Source organism: Trachypithecus francoisi, unplaced genomic scaffold, assembly GCF_009764315.1.
Source record: "Trachypithecus francoisi isolate TF-2019V2 unplaced genomic scaffold, Tfra_2.0 Lachesis_group19, whole genome shotgun sequence".
Lineage (NCBI taxonomy): Eukaryota > Metazoa > Chordata > Mammalia > Primates > Cercopithecidae > Trachypithecus > Trachypithecus francoisi.
In genome coordinates this window covers 47,024,869-47,049,875 of record NW_022681464.1, presented here as the reverse complement: position 1 = coordinate 47,049,875, position 25,007 = coordinate 47,024,869, and the positions used below count along the sequence as shown (strand labels likewise).

General features: G+C 43.0%; 1 protein-coding gene across 9 annotated transcripts in view; it reads left to right on the top strand.

Moving 5' to 3' along the window:
- Nucleotides 1–25,007, top strand: part of PTPN2 (protein tyrosine phosphatase non-receptor type 2) — a 99,123-nt gene that overhangs the window by 12,073 nt on the left and 62,043 nt on the right. For 8 of the 9 annotated variants that reach the window (XM_033178407.1, XM_033178406.1, XM_033178404.1 and 5 more), the window contains exon 2: nt 13,097–13,187. The exons of the other annotated variant lie outside the window; for it this stretch is intronic. In XM_033178407.1, coding sequence (XP_033034298.1) covers nt 13,097–13,187 — 91 coding nt within the window. The remainder of the gene's footprint in view (nt 1–13,096; nt 13,188–25,007) is intronic. 9 annotated transcript variants of the gene reach the window in all.

Here is a 25,007-nt window from a genome sequence, read left to right as displayed (position 1 = left end):
TTTTTTTATGTTTTTAGTAGAGACGGGGTTTCACCGTGTTAGCTAGAATGGTCTCAATCTCCTGACCTCGTGATTCGCCTGCCTCGCCCTCCCGAAGTACTGGGATTACAGGCGTTAGCCACCGTGCTCGGCATATGGAAGTATTTTTAATATATACTAAGTGAAAAAGTAAAGTGCAAAACAGTATGCTAATATCTGTTTTGCGAGGGTGGGATGGATATATGGATGGAGGAAGACAGGCAAGCAGTCTGGCTTATATATGGATAGAGTGTCTTTTGGAAAATATAAAAGACACTGGTTACAGTTATCACCTAAGGCAAAGGATTGAGGGAAAGGAGAAAGTGACTAGACTTTTTCACTATATACCCTTTTGTACAGTTTAATTTTTGCCATGTCCATGTAATCCATATATACATAGCATATGTATATAAATATATGTAAATATAAGTAAAAAAATGTGCTAAAGTACTGAATTCCTATCTGTATCTACTGCCTAACTGCAGTATAGTCTTGGAAGTCTGTTTTCTTATTTGTAACCACGTCTTAGATAACATACATAAAAGCACATAGCACATGCCTGACACACAGTAGGGTTCAGTGACAACGAGCTATTCTATTCTCTGAACTCTCTTCCTCAAGGAGAGCTTCTCAAAGAAAAAAAATGTGATGAAGAAAAGAACTTATTCCACCAGAGATCTTCTCTCTCCAACCGGTGACAGGCATATTTAGGGCTATAAGTAAGTGGTTATTTTACCATCCTGAAGTAATGGTGTTTCAAAGTATGCAAGATTCTTCATACTTCACTGTGTCCTTTTCTGAGCATCTTTATAGAGAGTATATGCACAAACATCTGACTAAAAAGGGAACATTTTTCATCATACAATTTAGGATTCACTCAGAGACCTAAAGAAAGAAACTTATGGCCGGGCGCAGTGGCTCAAGCCTGTAATCCCAGCACTTTGGGAGGCCTTGACGGGCGGATCACGAGGTCAGGAGATCGAGACCATCGTGGCTAAGAGTGAAACCCCGTCTCTACTAAAAAATACAAAAAAACAAGCCGGGCGAGGTGGCGGGCACCTGTAGTCCCAGCTACTCGGGAGGCTGAGGCAGGAGAATGGCGTAAACCCGGGAGGCGGAGCTTGCAGTGAGCTGAGATCCGGCCACTGCACTCCAGCCCGGGCGACAGAGCGAGACTCCGTCTCAAAAAAATATATATATATATATAAAGAAAGAAAGAAAGAAAGAAACTTAGATATGTTATCCCATAGGTAGAAACTCATTATGAATTTGGGATTATCTTAAGGTCCTACCTTATAAAATTATAAAATTAACAAGATTATTCTTCTCCAGTTTCTTATTATTTGCGTCTACGTTGTAGCAGTTCAAGGGAGAATATGGTCTAAGAATGTAATGTTTTCTGTATGCCATACGTAGAAGAAAGCTATGTACGAAATACTAAAAATATGATTTGACGTTATTTAATAAAATATTATAACTATTTTACCCCGATAATGATGGAAATTAAGTTGCAGTAATATAGATTTTATAAATAAAAACTTCAAAATCAGGCGCCATGGCTCATGCCTGTAGTAACAGCACTTTGGAAGGGCGAGACAGGCAGATTGCTTGAGACCAGGAGTTTGAAACCAGTCTAAGCAACAGAGCAAATAAAAATAAAAAATTAGCCAGGCGTGGTGGTGTGCCTGCAGTCCCACCTACTTGGCAGGCTGAGGTTGGGGGATCACTTGAGCCCCTGAACTCAAAGCTGCAATGAGCCGTGATCACCCCACTGCATTCCAGCCTGAGCGACAAGGCAAGACTTTGTCTCAAAAATATAAGTGAAATAAAATTAAAACTTTACTTACTTATTTTTTTGAGACGGAGTCTCTCTGTCACTTGGGCTGGAGTGCAGTGGCGTGTTCTCGGCTCCCCGCAACCTCTGCCTCTTGAATTCAAGCGATTCTCCTGCCTCAGCCTCCCGAGTAGCTGGGATTGCAGGTACATGCCACTGCACCCAGCTAATTTTTGTACTTTTAGTAGAGATGGGGTTTTGCCCTGTTGGCAAGGCTGTTCTCAAACTCCTAACTTCAAGTGATCGGCCTGCCTTGGCCTCCCAAAGTGCTGGGATTACAGGCGTGAGCCGCCGCGCCCAGCCTTAAAACTTTAAAATTCAGAATATGAGCCTTTGTTTTATAGCTTCACTTGTTAAAACATAAATCAGGGGCCAGGTGTGGTGGCTCACGCCTGTAATCCCTGCACTTGGGGAGGCTGAAGTGGGCAGATCACCTGGTCTCAATCTCCTGATCTTGTGATCCGTCCACCTTGGCCTCCCAAAATGCTGGGATTACAAACGTGAGCCACCATGCCTGGCCTGAAGTTTGATTTTTTAAAAAGAAAGGGAGTTGTTAGGCATAATTGTGTAAATAGCGGTAAAAATTGACAGCAAGAAAGGCGATAGAAAACTATGACAAATGAAGATGATGGCTCACGCCTGTAATCCCAGACTTTGGGAGGCCAAGGCGGGCGGATCACCTGAGATCAGGAGTTCAAGACCAGCCTGGCCAACATGGTGAAAGCCTGTCTCTACTAAAAATACAAAAATTAGCTGGGTGTGGTGGCGTGCACCTGTAGTCCCAGCCACTTGGGAGGCTGAGGCAGGAGAATGCACTTGAACCCGGGAGGCGGAGGTTGCAGTGAGCTGAGATGGCGCCACTGCACTCCAGTCTTTCCGGTCAATCTAGACAGAGTGAGACTCAATCTCAAAAAAAACAGAAACGAAACAAAAAAAAAACTATGACAAATGAGTATCATTTTCCAGGACCATTAAGGTCTTGTAATCCCATACGCTGGAAGCATTTGTTGTTTTCTGATTTATCATTGAAGTGACCAAAGCACAGTGTAAGAAGAAACCTTTGTGGTTACTTGACACCGGAGAAGAGTCTTTCCCACATATTGGAGACTTAAGGAGTTGATAGTGAACAGTACAAGGAGCCACACAGGTGTGGGTTAAGAACTGATGTATTTATTCACTTTCTGTAAAGATGACCAAACATATGTTGTTAGACAAATGAAAAATTGACCCCAGGATCATTGAGGGCATGCAACATAGTATGAGATAGAGGAAGCTGTAATTCAGGTGTCCAAATACAAGAGCAGGTGGAGAAAAGAAAATAAACTGAGAACAGTAAAGAGTTTTTTTTTTTTTTTTTTTTTGAGACGGAGTCGCACTCTTTCGGCCAGGCTGGAGTGCAGTGGTGCTATCTCCGCTCACTGCAAGCTCTGCCTCCCAGGTTCATGCCATTCTCCTGCCTCAGCCTCCCGAGTAGCGGGGACTACAGGCGCCAACAACCATGCCTGACTAATTTTTTTGTATTTTTAGTAGAGATGGGGTTTCACGGTGTTAACCAGGATTGTCTCAATCTCCTGACCTCGTGATCCACCCGCCTCGGCCTGGCAAAGTGCTGGGATTACAGGTGTGAGCCACTGCACCCGGCCTGTAAAGAGTTTTTAAAGTTACAACACACAATTGTTAAAATAGAATGTTCAGTACCAAGCTAGCAGAGTAGATAATGCAGAATACTGAGGTGGCTTGAGAAAAGTCTCTGAGAACTCAGGAAAAAGGTGTGAGAAATGAGCGTTAGGAGAGAGCACTTCCCTGAGTCTGATAGAACTTCCTGAAAGGGAACAGAGGAGACTGAAGCGAAACTCTGTTAAGTGACAAGGAAGACTCAAGTGGAGAAACTAACCCAGTTCCGACGAAGACTTGGCACGTATGTATAATGTATTGCTTTTTTAAGTCAGCCGAAAGAAAATTTAAATTTAAGGTAAATTTAAATCTGAAAGAGTAAGCAGAAAAATCTCGACAGCAGCTGAGGACAAAAAAAAAAAAAAATACCAATATTGTTGAGTGTGAGGCAAAAACCTCACTTTCAGTCTTTCTTGAGAAATATTGGCAAAATATGCCCTTGATTCAGGAGTTCCATTTTTATTTCATTTCATTTTATTATTTGTGTATTTTGTTTTTTGAGACAGGGTCTCACTCTGTCACCCAGGCTAGAGTGCAGTGGTGCAGTCACTGCTTACTGCAGCCCTGACCTGGGTTCGAGTGATCTTCCCAGCTTTGCCTCCCAAGTAGCTGGGACTGCAGGCATACACCACCATGCTTGGCTTTATTTTTATTTATTTTTAGTGTTTTTTGTTTTTGTTTTTGTTTTTTGCATTTTTTGTAGATATGTGGTTTCACCATGTTTCCCAGGCTGGTCTTGAACTCCTGGCCTCAAACGATCCTCCTGCCTTGGCCCAGAGTGTTTTTGTTTTTTTGTTTGTTTTTTGTTTTTTTTGGAGACAGTCTTGCTCTGTCACCCAGGTTGGAGTGCAGTGGCGCAATCTTGGCTCACTGCAACCTCCGCCTCCTGGGTTCAAGCATTTCTCCTGTCTCAGCTTCCCGAGTAGCTGGGATTACAGGTGCCCATCACCACACCCGGCTAATTTTTGTATTTTTAGTAGAGATGAGGTTTTACCATGTTGGACAGGCTGGTCTCAAACTCCTGGCCTCAAGCAATTCACCCACCTCGGCCTCCCAAAATGGTGGTATTACAGACGTGAGCCACTGTGCCCAGCCTCAAAATTCCTTTATTTATTTATTTAGAGACAGGGTCTAACTCTCTCATCCAGACTGGAGTGCAGTGGCAGAATCTTGGCTCATTGTAGCTGCAATCTCCCTGGGCTCCCACCTCAACCTCCGGAGTAGCTGGGAGTACAGGTGCACACCACCATGCCTGGCTAATGTTTATTTTTTTATTTTTTAGCTATGGGGTTTTGCCACGTTGCTCAGACTGGTCTGGAACTCCTGACCTCAAACGATCCTCCTGGTTCAGCTTCCCAAAATGCTGGGTTTACAGACGTGAGCCACTGCACCTGGCCCCCAGACTTCCATTTTTAAAGGGTTACCAAGAGGGAATGGATGTGGTGGCTCATGCCTTTTATCATTTCGCGAGGCCAAGGTGAGAGGATCATTTGAGCTGAGCAATTCGACATCAGCCTGGGCAACATGGTGATACTTCATGTCTATTTCTTTAAAAAAGAAGTGCCAGGAAGTTGAAGAAGTATGTATAATAATGTCTAAGGATATTCATCATATTGTTTCTAGTAATCGTGAAGTTTTTGAAGTGTAATTGCCGACGGAATTGGGTAAAATGATAGCATATTCTATAACAAAAGATTGTGCATTTTGTGGTTGCTGTGCTCTGAATGTGCATCCCTCCAAAAATTCATATAGTGGAACCTAAATCCTCGATGCAGTAGTATTAAGTGGTGGGGCCTTTGGGAGATGATAGGTGTTGAGTGCAGAGCCCTCACTCATGGGATTAAAGAGGCGTGGAGGAGCCTGCATCCCCTTCTACCATGTAAAGATACAGCAAGAAGGCACCATCTTTGAGGCAAACAGCAAGCCCTCCCCAGACACCGAGTGTGTGGCCGGCTTGACCTTGGGCTTCTCAGCCACAGAACTGTGAGAAATGATTTTCTGTTGTTTATAAATTACCCAGCCTAAGATACTAATATTTTGTTACAGTAGTCCAAATGGACTAAGACAGTAGTCTTTAAAAATGATGATGAAACTGTATTGACAGGAAAAGATATCTTCATTTTAAGAGATTAAAGCGGGTATATAAATAATATGCTTGCATAGTCCCATGTTTATTAAAAAAATGAAACGTATATTGATTCAACCATAAAGTAAAAAACCCGGGAAGTTTAGATTATCTCTGAATCTTGTGGTAGTAGACTTGACTAGTTTTCCTTTTGGCTCATCAATGGAGTCCTCAGTTCTAACAGTGAATATATATATGAATTTATTAAAAGGTAAAGATACTGTAAAAGATCTCACACAGTTAAAAAAAAAAGGTGAGGGGTGAAGGTATTAGAAATTCAGTGGGCTTGGCCGGGCGCAGTGGCTCAAGCCTGTAATCCCAGCACTTTGGGAGGCCGAGATGGGCGGATCACGAGGTCAGGAGATCGAGACTATCCTGGCTAACACGGTAAAACCCCGTCTCTACTAAAAAATACAAAAAAACTAGCTGGGCGAGGTGGCGGGCGCCTGTAGTCCCAGCTACTCAGGAGGCTGAGGCAGGAGAATGGTGTAAACCCGGGAGGCGGAGCTTGCAGTGAGCTGAGATCGCGCCACTGCACTCCAGCCTGGGCGACAGAGTGAGACTCCGTCTCCAAAAAAAAAAAAAAAAAAAAAGAAATTCAGTGGGCTTCCAGGAAAAAAAAAGAAAAAAAAAAAAGGTAAAGATACTCGTTACTCTCCAAGGAAGTCACACAGAAACTAAAAGCACTCTGTGGCCACAGAGATAAAGAGTTGTATTTACTTAACAATCCCCTGAGGCTGAAATTAATGTGTGATGAAAAGGTTAAAAGATACTTCTTATATTTTTGTTTTAGGAGACTGATGAGTTTTAGAAATAGTTCTGTGAAAATGTAAATATTTTACACTTTAAAAAATATCAGTTATTTAGAATACTTTCTTTTTTTTTTTTGTTTTTAAGATAGGGTCTTACTGTGTCACCCAGACTAGAGTGCAGTGGAGTGATCACAGCTCACTGCAGCCTCAACCTCCCAGGCTCAAGCGATCCTCCTACCCCATCCTCCCAGGTAGCTAGGACTACAGGTGTACACCACCACGCCTGGTTAGTTTTTGTATTTTTTTGTAGAGGTGGGAGTTTTTCACCATGTTGGCCAGGCTGGTCTCAAAATCCTGGACTCAAGCGATCCTCCCACCTCTGCCTCCCAAGTAGCTGGAACCACAGATGTGTACCACCATGCCTTGCTAATTTTAAGATTTTTAAATAGAGATGGGGGTCTCTCTGTGTTGCCCAGACTGGTCTCAAGTGGTTCTCTTGCCTCAGCCTCCCAAAGTATTGGGATTACAGGCATGACTCACAGTGTCTGGCCTCAGTTTCTTTAAACACCATCCTATAACACCAAGTTAGTTTGAGGATTCTACGAATGTCTGCTTAAAGACAACCTTCTGAATTCTGTGACTCTCTTGAAAAGCTTGTTGCAATGAAAAACAGAGTATAGTGATGACTTCATGTGAAGTATACTATTGGAATTTCTTAAGCAGAAGTACTGAAACTTTTGAGTCCCTAAATTTAAATAGTACCATTTAGGCACAGTTACTGCTTATGAAATGAAGAGTAGCTGGATGAATATAAAAAGTCTCACTCTTAATTTCAACCTGGCATTATTTGAGCCCAGCAAAATTACTTCTGTAGTAGAATCAGTTTAGTTCCTTATTTTAAGCCATACATATGTATCAAGATATATATATATAAATTTCAAGAGGGATTAAATGGTATTATGTGAAAATATTAGGAGGTGAAATAATAGGAGAAAGTAAACACATTGAAAGTAGGTATGCTCAGACTGGGTGCGGTGGCTCACACCCGTAATCCCAGCACTTTGGGAGGCCAAAGCAGGCAGATCACGAGGTCAGGAGATCGAGACCATCCTGGCTAACACAGTGAAACCCCGTCTCTACTAAAAACACACAAAAAATTAGCCGGGTGTGGTGGCGGGCGCCTGTAGTCCCAGCTACTTGGGGGGCTGAGGTGGGAGAATCGATTTAACCCAGGAGGAGGAGGATGCGGTGAGCTGAAATCGCACCACTGCACACCCCACCTGGCAACAGAGCAACACTGTCTCAAAAAAAAAAAAAAGAAAAGAAAAGAAAAAGAAAGGTATGTTTAGAATTTAAAATCTTTGGGCCTGGAGATAAGCTGTAAGGCGATTGATTAGAATGGACCATTTCATAATGTCCCAAAAGTTAGAGGACTTTGGAAAAAGAGGTGGGGGGTGGTCTTAATGTAGGCAATGCACGTGTGTATAAATTTCAGATACAGCTAAGGAGCTAAGTGGATTTTTTTTTTTTAACCAAACAGCATGTATTAATAGTAGCTCAGTTCCTTTTACTGATTTGTTTTTCCTTTGTTTGTGTCATATGTTATCTTTCCATGAGACTGTGAGTTTATGCTACTACCAGTGTGGTATGAGGCCTGTTTTTAAAAGAGCTGCATGATACTCAGTTGGATATACCACGGTTTGTTCAACCCGTCTTTTCTTTGTCATTAGACGTTTAGTTTATTTAAAGCCTTTCAACATTATAAATAATTGTGAAAGGTATCTTTGTGCTGTGAGTTGCCTACGTTTTGGATCGTCGCCACTAAGAAAGAAATTAACTAGTGACTCAATTCTTCCTTGCTTTTTCTGAGCAGAAATCATATTAAAAAGAATTAGATTTAAAATTTTTGGTTAAATTATACTTGAAAGCAAAGATTCTTGCCATTTAGATCTAGTTTTGATTAAAGGTGTGGTTTGGTATTAAATGAGAATGGTGGTTTTCAACCGCCTGTTGGTGGGGGATATGTTCATGATGGATTTTGCTGTCGAAGGACATTTGGCAATGTCTGGAGAGGTTTTTGGTTGTTACAGATGCAGGGAGGGGTGCCGCTGCAGGCTGGAGTGCAGTGGCAGGATCCTAGCTCACTGCAGTCTTGAACTTCTGGGTTCCAGCAGTCCTCCTGCCTCTGCCTCCCAAGAAGATGGAACTCCACACGTACACCACCATCTCCGGCTCATTAAATTTTTTTGGCCGAGCTGGTGTCTCATAGTGTTGCCCAGGCTGGTCTGAAACTCCTACCCTCAAGTGATCCTTCCACCTGGGCCTCCCAAAACACCAGGATTACAGGTGTGAGCTGCTGTGCCCAGAAGGAAAGCGTTGGAATGTCTCTGTGATAGAAGGGGAAAGTTTTAGCACCAGAAGACAAGTAGAGCTGGCTTTGCCTTATGTGATAGACCTAGCGAATAGCTCAGCTGTCTGCTTTCCCAATGCCAGTTAGACAGACACAATGTATTTTATAGCTTATGCAATGTACTTCATAAATTTTTTTTTTATTTTGAAAGGGAGTCTCGCTGTATCGCCCAGGCTGGAGTGCAGTGGAGCGATCTTGGCCTACTGCAGACTCCGCCTCCCAGGTTCACCCCATTCTCCTGCCTCAGCCTCCCGAGTAGCTGGGACTACAGGCGCTTGCGACAACGCCTGGCTAATTTTTTTGTATTCTTAGTAGAGACAGGGTTTCACCATGTTAGCCAGGATGATCTTGATCTCCTGACCTTGTGATCCGCCCGTCTCGGCCTCCCAAAGTGCTGGGATTACAGGCGTGAGCCACCGCGCGCGGCCAGTGTGCTTATAAAATTATTTAGTTTTGTGTCTTGGGTATTCCTGAAAATGCCTCATCAGTGACAGATCTAGTTGTTGAGATTTGGTTTTGCTGTGTATATTAGTTACAGACCTAATTTAGCTACATGGGAAGGAAATTTCATCAGTAACTGATTTAACAAATGGGAGTTTAGGTTTCTCGTGTGATACGAGTTCTGGAGAGAGAATTCAGGGCTCTTGCTGTGGCTTCTTGATGTCACCCATGACCCAATGCTGATCTTTCTGCTTAGCTTTCTTAGGAATGTACGTTTTACCTTTGTTGTCACAGGATGGCTCCTGCCTGTTCCCACCCCTCACCCCGACAGCAAAACCTGTGTTCTAGGCAGGCAGCAGTGAGAACAAAGGTACCTGGAGGCAGTCCTCTCTGTCAGCGTTTTCCTGCAGCCCAACCCAGTGGTTTCTGCTTATTCCCATTGGCCGGACTGTCACAGGACCTTAGAGGCTGGGACAGATAGTTTTCAGCTGGGCTCATTGTGGTCAGAAAGCAAAAGCAGATACCTTTAGTAAGAAAGAAAGGATATTGGGGCTGGGCGCGGTGGCTCACACCTGTAATTCCAGCACTTTGGGAGGTTGAGGCAGCCAAATCATTTAAGGTCAAGAGTTCGAGACCAGCATGGCCAACGTAGTGAATCTCTGTCCCTACTAGAAATACAAAAATTAGCCAGGCACGGTGGCGCATGCCTGTAATCCCAACTACTCAAGAGGCTGAGGCAGGAGAATCTCTTGAACCCGGGAGGCGGAGGTTGCAGTGAACCAAGATTGCACCACTGCACTCCAGCCTGGGCATCAGAGTGAGACTTTGCCTCAAAAAAAAGAAAGAAAGAAAGAGAAAGAGCATATTGGAATAAACAGCTATTATGCATCTCTGGGAGCTGCTTTTTGAAATACTGGTTCTTCTAAGTTCACTGAAATTTTTTTATAAAGTAAGTAGAACAAATGATTAATGTTGGAGATTTGAAAGAACGGACTCAATGCAAGAGATCTTACTAGCTGAGAAAATAAAATGTATTTATGTTATGAATGTATTTCTTAACCCCAAGAACTTGGCTGTTGTATTGTGTTTTGTAAATGTTTAATCTCCCTACCACTATCCTGGGGGCCCTACCGCCTTTTGTATAGTGCACACAAAGAAGTGTGTTTCTCTGAGCTAAAAATAGAAATCTGCACCTGACAGGTGGCCTTAAGTGTGGAAAATGGGTGTGTATCACAGAAGTGGAAGAAGTGGAGGGAGTCCTGCACTGCTTGTTGTTTTAAACCTCCTCTCCCCGCAAATCACTATCTTTCCTATACACTAGTAATGGCCAATAGGTTTTTGTTTTGTTTTAATGCCATGTACAGTAGCGACAAAGCCTATCAGGTTTCTGAGAATAAACCTTTATCATACATTTATGCTAACCTTTAGCGTACCTTTATGAAGAAAACTACAAAATTAATTAAAATATCATGAACTGCAATGCAAATGGGGAGACTAGAGGACCACTTGCCTTCCAGATACATTGATTACAAAGCTGTAGTAACTACAATTTGATACTATCTCAAGGGCAAGCAAATGCTTCTGTGAAGTAGAGTGAGGATCCAGAAACAGACCCCTGCATGTGCTGAAACTTGGGTTACGATAGAGCAGGTGTTACTGATAAATGCAGAAACCAGTAAATGGTATTAAGTCAATTAACTTTCCATTTGAAAGGGATGCAATTAAATTTCTCTTCCACATTGCAGGCTAATAACAGTGTCTTGTATCTTGCAAAAGTACTGTTACCAGTCCATTCACGTCCAGAAAAATGTATGTATTAGAAATTTGTGCATCATGTTCCATAAATAAAAACTTCAGATACTTGGCTGACAGTGATGGCTCAAACCTGTAATCCCAGCACTTTGGGAGGCTGAGGCAGGCGGATCACTTGAGCCCAGGTGTTCTAGACCAGCCTGGGCAAAAAATGAGACCCTGTCTCTATAAATTATAAACAAATAAACAAAATGGCACCTAACTTTTAAAATGCTTCTTCTTACATGTGATAGTGTGAGCAAAAGCACAATTTAGTTTTTGCCATTAAAGCATGCTTTTTTTTTGGTTTCCGTTACTCTTCTGTATTTACTTTAATTCTTGGAATACTGTTTCCTGGAAGATCAAACCTGGTCATTCTGGATACATCAGTAGTGAGAGCTTAGTGCAGATACAGCCTTAGAGAATGTCTTCCATGTTGAAGTGCAGAGAACCCGAAGTCACCTAGGATGAGCCTCAGGCCTGCTGGTTGTTGCAGTGGTGCAATCTCAGCTCACTGCGATCTCCGCCTCCTGGGTTTAGCGATTCTCATGCCTCAGCCTCCTGTGTAGCTGGGATTACAGGCACTTGCCACCATGCCTGGCTAATTTTTGTTTTGTTTTGTTTTGTTTTGTTTTGTTTTTGCCGTCTCACCCTGTCACCCAGGCTAGAGTACAGTGATGCGACCTCGGCTCACTGCAACCTCTGCCGCCCAGGTTCAAGCAATTCGCCTGCCTCAGCCTCCTGAGTAGCTGGGATTACGGGTGCCTGCCACCGTGCCTGGCTAATTTTTGTAGTTTCAGTAGAGATGAGGTTTCACCATCTTGGCCAGGCTGGTCTTGAACTCCTGACCTTGTGAACCACCCACCTTGGCCTCCCAAAGTGCTGGGATTACAGGTGTGAGCCACTGTGTCCATCCTAATTTTTGTATTTTTGTATTTATTTTATTTTATATTTTATTTTTGATAGAATCTTGCTCTGTCACCCAGGCTGGAGTGCAATGGCGTGATCTCAGCTCATTGCAACCTCCACCTCCTGGGTTCAAGCAATTCTCCTGCCTCAGCCCTCCGAGTGGCTGGGATTACAGGTGCCCATCACCACGCCTAGCTGATTTTTTGTATATTTAGTAGAGACAGGGTTTCGCTATGTTGACCAGGTTGGTCTCGAACACCTGAGGGTGATCCCCTGCCCTAGCCTCCTAAAGTGTTGGGATTACAGGTGTGAGCCACCACACCCGGCCAAATTTTTTATTTTTCATAGAGATGGGGTTTCACAATGTTGACCAGGCTGGTCTCGAACTCCTGACCTCAGGTGATCCGCCTACCTTGGCCTCCCAAAGTGTTGGGATCATAGGCGTGAGCCACCGTGCAAGGCCTGTTGCTGAACATTTATGGCTCTAGAAATAATTTTTTTTTTTTTTAAGGAGAGGTAATGACAAACATGATAGAAATAAAATTTGAGGATATTTCTGGGTTCAGAATAAAGTAACAGTTAAATAGCATGAAGATGAAGAAATAAATATTTTCAGGTAGAAACTCCAAAATTTAGGTAGATGCCATGAGTTTTAGTCAGAATTTGAATGTGATATGGCTGACCATAGATACCTCCATTGCATTAATTCTGCTTCATAAAGAGTTTGATGCTTGCTTGTGGGTGCTGAATAGAGCCTAATTAGCAGTAAGTAAACAGATCTAGAGCACAGACTTTGGCATCTGGAGGACCTTGGTTCAGTCCTGGGGCTGCCACTTACTAGCTATGGGACATAGACTTTGGCATCTGAAGGACCTTGGTTCAATCCTGGGGCTGCCACTTATTAGCTATGGGACTTTTGGTGGATTTTTAACCTTTGAAAACCTTTCATCCCTCAGATAAAATGGGAAAGAAATAATTTCCATTAGTATTGTAAGGATTAACTGAGGTGATGTAGACAACGTGCTTTGCATAGTACTTGGCATATCATAAGTGCTTAATGTTACTTTACACTGGTTGGGAAGATGATGTTTTGCTGTGGAAAATTTAAGAGGGATATTAAAATATATTTTTGTTATTTTAAGGAAATTCGAAATGAGTCCCATGACTATCCTCATAGAGTGGCCAAGTTTCCAGAAAACAGAAATCGAAACAGATACAGAGATGTAAGCCCATGTAAGTACTTGTGGGTTTGTGTGCATGTGTATTTTTTGGTTTGTTTTAGGACGCAGGATGTAGTGAAAAGGAGGGCTTGGGGTCAGTGTTGATAAATACAATATTTTTTTTTCCCTGTTTACATAAGACACATTCTTTTTTTTTTTTTTTTTTTTGAGGCGGAGTCTCGCTCTGTCGCCCAGGCTGGAGTGCAGTGGCCGGATCTCAGCTCACTGCAAGCTCCGCCTCCCGGGTTTACGCCATTCTCCTGCCTCAGCCTCCCGAGTAGCTGGGACTACAGGCGCCCGCCACCTCGCCCGGCTAGTTTTTTGTATTTTTAGTAGAGACGGGGTTTCACCGTGTTAGCCAGGATGGTCTCGATCTCCTGACCCCGTGATCCGCCCGTCTCGGCCTCCCAAAGTGCTGGGATTACAGGCTTGAGCCACCGCGCCCGGCCGACACATTCTTTAAAGAAGAATTTAACGGTGTAGAATAGTAGAAGGAAAAGTAATTACCCATAATTATTTCATCCTTCAAACATAGGCACCATTATTTTGGTGTATTTCCCACCAACCTGTTTTTCTTATGCACAATTTTTCTTTCTTTAAAATAATTGTAATTATAGATGTCTATATAATAACCATATATATTTCCTTTTCGTATTATTCTATGGCCTTTGTAAGTTTTGCTTAAAATAGTTATTGGTGTCGTTTGGTTTCTTTCCTTGCCCAAGTTATAAGAGTAGTATGTACTCACTGTAGAAAACTTAGAAAACAGAGAAAAGTATAAGGAACAAACTTACTTAAAAATAAATAATAACAGGTTTATATTCTTTGGAGTTTTGAAAAATAAACATTTTAAATGGAAAATTAGAATCTTGCACATACTTATTTGTAGCTCTTCTTAGCAGTACGTTGTAAACCTTTTATTATAAACACAATTTTTAATTGCTGTGACAGTGGCTTTGGATATACCACTCTTTTGCATAAGTTCCCCTGTTGGACATTTAGATTATGATGTATACACATACACAATTGTGTGAACAATTATAATACTAGAGTTCTGGTGTATTCGTCATGCAGTGATTTTATTTTTTGTTCTGATTCATGCAGCTTATTCAGATATTAAATTGGGCCTCCTTCCTGCTTCAGCATGTTTCCCTGTGTTTGATTTTAGTGGGCTAAATGTAGGTTTTCTCTTTAGGGCTCCTTGTTAGTAGGGACTTGAAAAACAGTATCAGATTGATCATGTTCTGGTTTTTGCTTGTTTCTGGTTGTTCCTCTGTTGACTAGGGTATAGTGCTGCCTGCTAAGATGTCCTGTGTAAGTTGAACGATTTCACTCTGTTCAAGGACACAGACTGTATACCTTTATATACTTTGTAGCCATTGGTTATAGGTAAGATATTTAGGGTCTGGATGTACCACTGAAAAATCCATCAATTACTGGAAAAAAAATCCTTATTTTTATTCTTACACGAATAGAATGTTTTTCTTATGTTGACCAAGTACGTTTCCAAGAAGGGTGTGTTGGCTGATTTTGGGCAAATCAAATGAGAAGCAGTCTCTCAAAATAGTTCATGTTTGTTATCAATTACTATTAAATACTATGTTTCTCTTACATGCTTTTTTCTTTACTACCAGTTAGAAGTGTTCTTAAAGATAAGTAGCCAGAAGAGTGGTTTTCCATTGTCTTCAGTTGCAGCACACTTGAAGATATGACGCACTTCCTCTGAAACGTGGTTCGTCACGGTGGCTGTTCTGGTGGGTGTGTTCAGGGAATAGCAGGTGTGGGCAGTAATTCGAATACTTAGGTGCCCTTCCCCTGCTTCCAAATCTCTGAGAATCCCTGAGCTAGAGAGAATAATTCTCTAATGTTACCATGAGTTTTGAAGACAGTATTTTCCAGTTGTACACCTTGCTTTGATGCTTTAATTTTTTAAAAACTTTTTATTTTGAAAATTGTAGATTTGGATGCGGTTGTAAGAAATAATACAGAAAGATCGAGTATACCCCTCACCTAGTTTCCCCCAGTGGTACCATCTTGCATAGCTACAGTCCAATATCACATCTGGAAACCTAAATACAGTCCGTCCAGGTTTCACCAGTTTTACATACACACATTTGTGTGTGTGTGTAAGTTCCATGCAGTTTTATCACGTGTAGATTCCTGGGATCACCACCACAGTCTGGATGCAGACCAGTGGAGCATTCCCGTCACAAGGTCACTTGCACTGCCTTTCTGGGGCCACAGTCTCCTTGCTTGCATTCTCCTTCCCCAACCTGGTATTGCCTTTAATTTATATATATTTGTTGTAATTGCAATTATTGGATGTACTACACTACATTTGAGTCCCGTAATGAGTTTTATCAAATTGATCTAAATGGAATTTTTGTTTGTTTGTTTGAGAGGGCGTCTCACTCTGTTACCCAGGCTGGAGTGCAGTGGCGTGATCTTGGCTCACTGCAAACCCCTGCCTCCTGGATTCAAGTGATTCTCCTGCCTCAGCCTCCCGAGTAGCTGGGATTACAGGTGTGCACCACCACGCCCGGCTTATTTTTGTATTTTTAGTAGAGATGGGGTTTCACCATGTTGGCCAGGCTGGTCTTGAACTCCTGAGCTCAGGTAATCCACCTGCTTCGGTCTCCCAAAGTGCTGGGATTACAATCATGAGCCACCACGCCCTACTGATAATTTTTTTTTAAACTGGAATGGAGACATTTTATTTTAAAGTAAAAACATTTGTAACTTAAGTTATCCTCAAGTATATACATCAGTAAAACTCTTATGATTTGTCTCCTTCGCTTTTAGGCTTACGTTGTCTACCTGCAGTTGAAGGCTGCAGGGAGACTCTGTTTAAAATGTGCATGTCAGGCCTCCCTCCATCATCACTGGTACCAGGCTCTTCCTGTATTCCTTCTCATTGAAAAGCACTTAGCCTTAAGAGAGCCGAGCTTCCCTCCTGCGGGCCACACAGTGGTTGTCCACTGGAGCTGTGCTCTGCTGGGAACAGCCCCCAGTGCATGTTCTCCCCACTCTCCTTCTTCTTTGCTCCCTCCCTCCCCACACACGCCTCCCTAGTAAGCCGTGTTCTCCCGAGCTCTCAGATAGAGACTGCTCATTCTTGCTTCTCATGTAGCCACAGGATTTTCTCGTCTGAGCCAGTACCTTTCAGCCTGCAAATGGAAATGATCTCTTCCAAGGTTTGTGCTGACCAGCACGTCGCCACACCACCCGGCACGTCGCCACACTACCCTGGCGCCTCTCCTTTCCTGACTTCAGTCATTCACTGTCTTTCTCCTTACCCTCTCCTTGCCACTTTCCTCATTCTGGGTGACTTCATGTCTCTGGGAAAGAACTTCGGCTCATTGCGCTGGAGTTCCTAGACCTGTTCAGCTCCAGTGACATTGACCTTGAGTGGTGTTCACCTCTGAAATCTGAAACTCTGCTGCTTTGAGGGCTGCTTTCCGTCATTCCAGCTTCACTTGCTTACTCCCACTGCACCTGCTCTTTGACTTCAGCAGGATCTTTAGTTGACTTTTTCATGTATTGTGAAGTTGGAAATGTACCGAATTGAAAATTCGATTAAAAAATGTAGTGTAGCATACTGCGTTGTCCTCTAACCTAACTGTTAATAACTTTTTTGCTGTTTTTATATTTAAAAAATAACTGAATGTTTTAATTTCACCGTTTTGTGAAGCTCCCGCTTGGAAACTCCTCTCTGCCTTTGGGCAGATGAGCGTGAGCCTTGGGGGGACTCCAGCGTCAGGTGGGCTTGGGGTTGCCTTGCTGTCCTCATGCCCTCTTCAGCTCCACTGCCACTCTGCTCCAGCTCTGCACCGAGGGAATCATCTCTCAGAGCCCCTCACCACACTCAGAATATCGTCCTGCTTTCAATTCTACAGATAAAAGTTGTAAAAATCAGAAAACACCACCTCAGCTTCATGTTCTGGCACCTGGAAACTCACTCTCTTTTGCCCCATCCTTCCCTAAAGTCCCAGGAGAGAAGCCTCCCCTCCCTCTGTCCTAGCTGAATCCTTTGTTCCCATCCTCCTCATGGGCACTGCTCCTCGTCAGCACTGCTTTTTGTGTGTTTCCAGCCTCTTTCTGTCTCATAACTTCTTCCCTTTTGTATAAATGTGGTTCGCTCTCTTTTGTCTCAACCCTTATATCCCACCCCAGCCCCAACGTCCTTTCTTACCTGCATGGATGGACATTTCTTACCTGTGCACAGGCACACACAGGCTTAAAAGAATCACTGTGCCATTTGTCTCTCCACCCTCCCCACCATGCATGCTTCAGCCTATGCTTCTTCCCCAGCGTCCCCACTGAAACGTATTCTGAAAGCACTGTAGCTCCAGCTGTCAAATGCAATGAGAGACTTTCCACTGGTTTTCTTCTTTATGACTTTTGACATTATTCTCCTGCCTCAGCCTCCCAAGTAGCTGGGGTTACAGGCCCACGCCACCACGCCCAGCTAATTTTTGTACTTTTAGTAGAAACAGGGTTTCACCATGTTGGCCAGGCTGGTCTCGAACTCCTACCTCGAGTGATTGGCCCACCTCGGCCTCTCAAAGTGCTAGGATTACAGGTGTGAACCACCGCACCCAGCCGACTGTGCCTTTTTTCCTAACCCCGTAATTTCTCCAGTTTTCCTCTTTGGTCGCTCCCCTATTTTCAGGGTGTCTCCTCCTTACTTTGCCTTTATTTCTTCAGGAGTCTGTTTCTCTCTCCTTCTCACTGTAACACCTGGATGAATGATCTCGTTTGCTGTGAGTCTAGTTTCCATCTCTGCTTATAACTCCAAATCTCGTCTGCAGTCGTGGATTTTTCTGTCTACAGGTCTGTGCATCCAAGTCATCATCTCTGTCTGGGTGTCCTGTAGCCACCTCAGACTCAGTATGTCTGCACATTGAGTGTGTGTTCCTCCCTGACACACTTCACTGGCCTTAGCCCCACAGCTGCCTTTTCTCCTTTTCCCCATGTTCATAAGTGGTGCCATTATTTACACGTTTTCTGAAGCCGGAAACAGATTCTTCCCTCGTTCAGCTCCCAGGTCACTAAGTAATACTAATTTCCATTTCCATAATGTATTCTTTTTTTTTTTTTTTTGAAACAGGGTCTGGCTCTGTCACTCAGGCTGGAGTGCAGTTGCACAGTCGCGGCTCACTGCAACCTCCACTTCCCAGGTTCAGATGATCCGCCCGCCTCAGCCTCCTGAGTAGCTGGGACTACAGGTGCATGCTACCGTGCTGCTAGTTTTTTAGATTTTTTTGTAGAGACGAGGTTTCGTCATGTTGCCCAGGCTGGTCTCAAACTCCTGGACTAATGCAGTCCACCTGCCCCGACCTCCTGATGTATTTGGGATTACACGTGTGAGACACCGCGCTCAGCCTCCATAATGAATTTTCTTTCTTTCTTTTTTTTTTTGAGATGGAGACTTGCTCTGTCACCCAGGCTGGAGTGCAGTGGCGCGATCTCGGCTCCCTGCAGGCTCCGCCTCCTGGGTTCACGCCATCCTCCTGCCTCAGCCTCCCGAGTAGCTGGGACCACAGGCGCCGCCACCACGCCCAAATAATTTTTTGTATTTTTAGTAGAGATGGGATTTCACCATGTTAGCCAGGATGGTCTTGATCTCCTGACCTCATGATCCGCCTGCTCGGCCTCCCAAGGTGCTGGGATGACAGGCGTGAGCCACCGCGCCCGGCCGTAATATATTTCAAATGCATTTTCTTCTCTGTTCACGTTGGCTTGGTTCAGGCCCTACTATGCTTTTCCTCATCATTACATTAAGCCTCCAAACCGGTCTCCTTGTTTCCCTTCTGTCCCCGCTTCAGTCCGTTTTCACAGTATCTGGAGTAATTTTTGTATAATGCAAGTGCGTTTTCCACTCGCCTCTCTGATAGTGCTGCACAATTTTTATGAAAAAGTCAAACTTCTTTAGCAATTACGATGCTGGGCTTTCTGGGGATTGACCCCTTTACACACCTCTCTCAATCTTTTCTAGCCGTTTTCCTAGAAATTATTCATTTCAGTAAAACCGAATCACTTGGAGTTCTTCCATTGTGACTTGGTTTTAATACCTCAGTGTCTTCAAATAATGTCATTCCCTTTTTGAAATATCCTTTCCCTCCTCTCTCCGACCCACCTCAATCAAAATTCTCCTTCTGCAATTACCAGCTCAACAACCTCTGTCCCGTGAGTGGTGTTCTCGTCCAGTGGAGGTGGTGGTTCTCATTCACTAAGTCCAGAGGGGCTTAGGAATGTGTATTTTTAAAAAGCTGGGATGGTGTTGGTGTGCCTTTTCTAAGTGATAGTCATTATGTCATTTAAAAATGTGTTTCTGGGGCCGGGCGCGGTGGCTCACGCCTGTAATCCCAGCACTTTGGGAGGCCGAGACGGGCGGATCACGAGGTCAGGAGATCGAGACCATCCTGGCTAACACGGTGAAACCCTGTCTCTACTAAAAAATACAAAAAACTAGCCGGGCGAGGTGGCGGGCGCCTGTAGTCCCAGCTACTCGGGAGGCTGAGGCAGGAGAATGGCGTAAACCCGGGAGGCGGAGCTTGCAGTGAGCTGAGATCCGGCCACTGCACTCCAGCCTGGGCGACAGAGCCAGACTCCGTCTCAAAAAAAAAAAAAAAAAATGTGTTTCTGGCTGGGCGCGGTGGCTCACGCATGTAATACCAGCACTTTGGGAGGCAGAGGCGGGCGGATCACGAGGTCAGGAGATCGAGACCATCCTGGCTAACAAGGTGAAACCCCGTCTCTGCTAAAAAAAAAATAGAAAAAAATTAGCCAGGCATGGTGGTGGGCGCCTGTAGTCCCAGCTACTCGGGAGGCTGAGGCAGGAGAGTGGCGTGAACCCAGGAGTCAGAGATTGCAGTGAGCCGAGATCACGCCACTGCACTCCAGCCTGGATGGCAGAGCGAGACTCCGTCTGAAAAAAAAAAATGTGTTTCTGGCTGGGCGCTGTGGCTTATGCTTATAATCCCAACACTTTGGAAGGCTGAGGTAGGAATATTGCTTAAGGCCGGGAGTTTGAGACCAGCCTGGGCAACATAGTGAGACCCCATCTCTACACAAAAAAATTTTTTTAATTAGCTGGGGTGTGGTGATGCATGCCTGTAGTCCCAGCTATTCGGGAGGCTGGGACAGGAAGATCACTTGAGATCGTTAGTTCGAAGCTGCAGTGAATTGCAATGGCACCACTGCATTCCAGCTTGGGTGACAGAGCAAGAATGTCTCTAAAAATTTTTTAAATGCATTTCTATACATAGTACTTGACAGTTGTTGATTTGGTTCAGAAAACATTTGTTGAAAACCAGCTACATGTCTGATACTGTGCTATGTATTGAGGACGCAATGATGAATATATGTGCTCTGCGCTTGAATAATTTACGGTATACTTGAGGAGATTAACACATAAGCATGTTACAGATATTTTAAGATATGACAGTGCATCGATGGAGCTGAGAAGAGGCTCTGCCCAAGGAGGCAGGGATGGCTTTTAAGAAAAAGAATGGTAGCCCCAGCCAGGTAAATAAAGGGGAATGGAAAAAGAATTTTTTAAAAATTCAGAGTCCCAGATCTTTCTTTTCTAGATGTGGATTCAGCCGGTCTCGAAATGTTTATTTTTAAACAATCTTACATGATTCTTTTACACTCACCATGGCACCATTCCTCAGACTGACATGTGGAAACTACATTTGGAGTTCTGAATATGAGAAACATAAAGAGAAAAGGATATTTTAAAATAGAAAGAATTAGGCTGGGTAGCAGCACATGCTTGTAGTCCCAACTCATTGGGAGGCCGAGGAGGGAGGATTGCTTGAGCCCAGGAATTTCAGGCTACAGTGAGCTATGATTGTGCCACTGCACTCCAGCCTGAGCAGTGTGAGACCCTGTCTCAAAAAATGAAGAAAATTTAAAGGATTTGAAGAGGTCTACAATCTTCATTTAATTGCTACAACCTAGAGATGCCTTAGTTATCTCAGTTAACTGTGAGACAGTATAGAAGAGATGGACAAGAACTTGGTTGTTTGAAAAGAGAGTAGCTAGTGATGGTTACTTCGGGAAATGTCTTTATGCTATTAGAGACTACCGCCAAATTTTTGAAACCTTCCTATTTGCAATACAGGTAGAAATCCCAGTTTACTGTTTGGTCTGAAAGGGAGTGCCAGCAATTGAGTCAACTGTCACGTCTTTTCACTGGCCATGAAAGTGTGTGTGTGTGTGTGTGTGTGTGTTAAAAACCCATAACATAAATTTCTTGTAGGTTTATATTAACAATATTGTTAACTGTATGAACATTGTTGTACAGTAGATTTCTGGAACTTTTCCATCTTGTATAACTGAAACTAAATCCATTGAACAACTCCGTATTTTCGTCTTGCCCCAGCCCCTGGCAGCCAGCATTCTGCTTTCTGTTTCTATGAGTTTAATTACTTTAGACACTGAATATATGTGTAATCATGCAGTATTTGTCTTTCTGTGACTGGTTTGTTTCATTTGACATACTGTCCTCAAGGTTCATCCTTGTGAAACAGTCAGACTTTAAAGGAAATTAACAGAGACTCATGATTGTGGTAGTGTCAGGTTACATAGTCCATGGTTTGTTGCTGCTACAAAACAAAAAGATTCTCAAACATACTTTTTAAATGAGTTACTGGAGGGGGAAGAAGGAAGGGAAAACTTCTGTACTTCCTGCCTGCTACCCCCTATGATCTTAGCAAGTGGCATAGCTACTTTGAATGCAGGTGTCAGTATCAGCTCTGAGATTTGTATGCAGCTAATAAAGTAGCCCCAAGATGTATTAAGCAAAAATGAATAGAGTTGTGGAGAGAAATTGACAAATCCGTGTTCATGGGCTTCTTAATAAGACAAGATGTTTGTAAATAAATAGATTTATGTAATATTATTAACGTTAATAGAAGAAGAAAAATACATAGAATCCTGTATTCAGCAATTAGAAAATGCACATTTTTCTAGGAGTTACATGGACTATTTGTAAAAAATAGACCATTGACTAGGCTATCAAGTACATCTTAAAATTTAAGAATTCCTGGCCGGGCACCATGGCTCAGGCCTGTAATCCCAGCACTTTGGGAGGCCGAGGCGGATGGATCACCTGAGGTCGGGAGTTTGAGACCAGCCTGACCAACATGGAGAAACCCCGTCCCTACTAAAAATACAAAAATTAGCCGGGCATAGTGGTGCATGCCTGTAATCCCAGCTACTCGGGAGGCTGAAGCAGGAGAATTGCTTGAACCCAGGAGGCAGAGATTGCGGTGATCCGAGATCACGCCACTGCACTCCAGCCTGGGCAACAAGAGTGAAACTCGGTCTCAAAAAAAAAAAAAAAAAAAGAATTCCTATCTTATAGCTCAATTTTTTATCTTAATGCAATTAAAATATAGGTTATTAATAACAAGATAAACATTTCCATAAATTTGGAAATTTTAACATTTCTAAATCATGAGTCAAGACAAAATTATAATAGAAACTTAAAAATACTTAAATAAACAATATATAAAATACTGCTTATCAAACTTGTATAAAGCAGCTAAAACAGTACTGCAAAGAAAATATATTGTCTTAAATATTTATATTATATTATATTTATTGTTAATTATTAGATGGAGTCTTGCTCTGTCACCTAGGCTGGAGCGCAGTGGTGTGATCTCGGCTCACTGCTCTGCCTCTCGAGGTGCCTGCCACCGTGCCCAGCTAATTTTTGTAGTTTCAGTAGAGACGAGGGTTCACCATCTTGGCCAGGCTAGTTTTGAACTCCTGAACTTGTGATCCACCCACCTCGGCCTCCCAGAGTGCTGGGATTACAGGTGTGAGCTACCGCACCCAGCCTCACTTTTGTATTTTTTTTTTTTTGATAGAGTCTCCCTCTCTCGCCCAGACTGTAGTGCAATGGCATGATTTTGGCTCACTGCAACCTCCACCTCCCGGGTTCAAGCAATTCTCCTGCCTCAGTCTACCGAGTAGCTGGGACTACAGGTGCCTGCCACCAGGCCTGGCTAATTTTTGTATTTTTTAGTAGAGACAGGGTTTCGCTATGTTGACCAGGCTGGTCTCAATCTCCTGACCTTAAGTGATCTGCCTACCTCGGCCTCCCAAAGTGCTAGGATTACAAAAGATATTCTAATGTTAGCTACCCTTATATTCATGCAATAAACTTAATGTGAACATGATGTATTATCTTTTTAATACATTGCTATATTCTGTTTGCTAAACTTTTGTTAGAATTTCTACATCTATATTCACTTGCATTCATTTGCATTATTATGAAACATGCCTGTAAAATCACCTGGTCCAGTGTTTTTTTTTGTGGATTTTTGTTTATTAATGTCTTTAACTGTAAGTGGACTCTTCAGACTCTACTTCTGCTTGAGTCAGTTTTGATAAGTTATATTTTTCTAGGAATCTGTTAGATTTTTTCTAATAATCATATTTATTGCCATAAAATGGTTGGCAGTATTCAATTCACTCTTTAATTCCTTGTATACCTATATTTATGTGCCTACTCTTTCTCCTTATATTGTTTATATGCACCTTCTTTCTTTCTTGTTTGATTGTTCATGCTCAATCTTGACAGAGTTGGTCAGTCTTAACCAAGGTCAACATGGTGAAACCCCGTCTCTACTGAAAATACAAAATTAGCTGGGCGTGGTGGCTGGCACCTGTAATCCCAGCTACTCGGGAGGCTGAGGCAGGAGAATTGTTTGAACCTGGAAGGTCGAGGTGGCAGTGAGCTGAGATTGCTCCATTCCACCCCAGCCTGGGCAACAAGAGCAAAACAAAGCAAAACAAAACTTCATCTCCAAAAAAAATAAAAAAAAACTTCAATTTTAATCAAAGCCACATCAAAGCTATTTATAATGTTAATAATTTATTCCTGTGAGCCATTGATGCACTGGAGTGGTTCCAAGGAAGAAGAACTAGAACTCTTAGAGAAGAAGCTAGCATTGATTAGACAGGGAAAGAGAAAACCTAAACAGAACAGCGTGATAGCTGACTTCAGATACCTGAACTTTTATATGGAAAAAGGAGTTCTTTATCCTGTGTTAAGCCCAAAATATAGAACTAGGGTTCATGAGCAAATAATAGCATTGGTGAGTATCAGGTTAGCATTAGCTCTTAAAAACTGTTTTAAACCTACGAATGAACCCTCTGAACTGGTACACTTGTTATTGGAGGTATTCACGCAGAGGGTGGATCTCCTCACTGTCAGATCTTCTAGAGAATATCCCATCCTGGCGAACACAGTGAAACCCCGTCTGTACTAAAAATACAAAAAACTAGCCGGGCGAGGTGGCGGGCGCCTGTAGTCCCAGCTACTCGGGAGGCTGAGGCAGGAGAATGGCGGGAACCCGGGAGGCGGAGCTTGCCGTGAGCTGAGATCTGGCCACTGCACTCCAGCCTGGGCGACAGAGCAAGACTCAGCCTCAAAAAAAAAAAAAAAAAAAAAAAAAAAAGAGAATATTTGTGAATGAATTATAGAGGGTTGTATTAGATTACTTTGATCTATTTCTTGTGTGCTTCATTTCTTGCCCCTATTCATCTCTTTCTCACCTTCTTCCTGCATTCACCTTTTTGTCCTGTTATGTTGTTAATTCCTTAACAGGTGCAGCTTTTTTTTTGACTGATAACAAAAATTTTGTACATAGTTTTGTTATAGGGTAGTAAAGGCGGTATTAAAGATATCATTAAGCTTCTCCTTCTCTCTCCCTGAATAATTAAAAGCACTTGGGGTTGGGCCCACATGTGGAAGGCATGTAAGTAAAGGTGGTAATGTCCTTGAAGATGAAGCCTGTGATGTTGGGTTGGC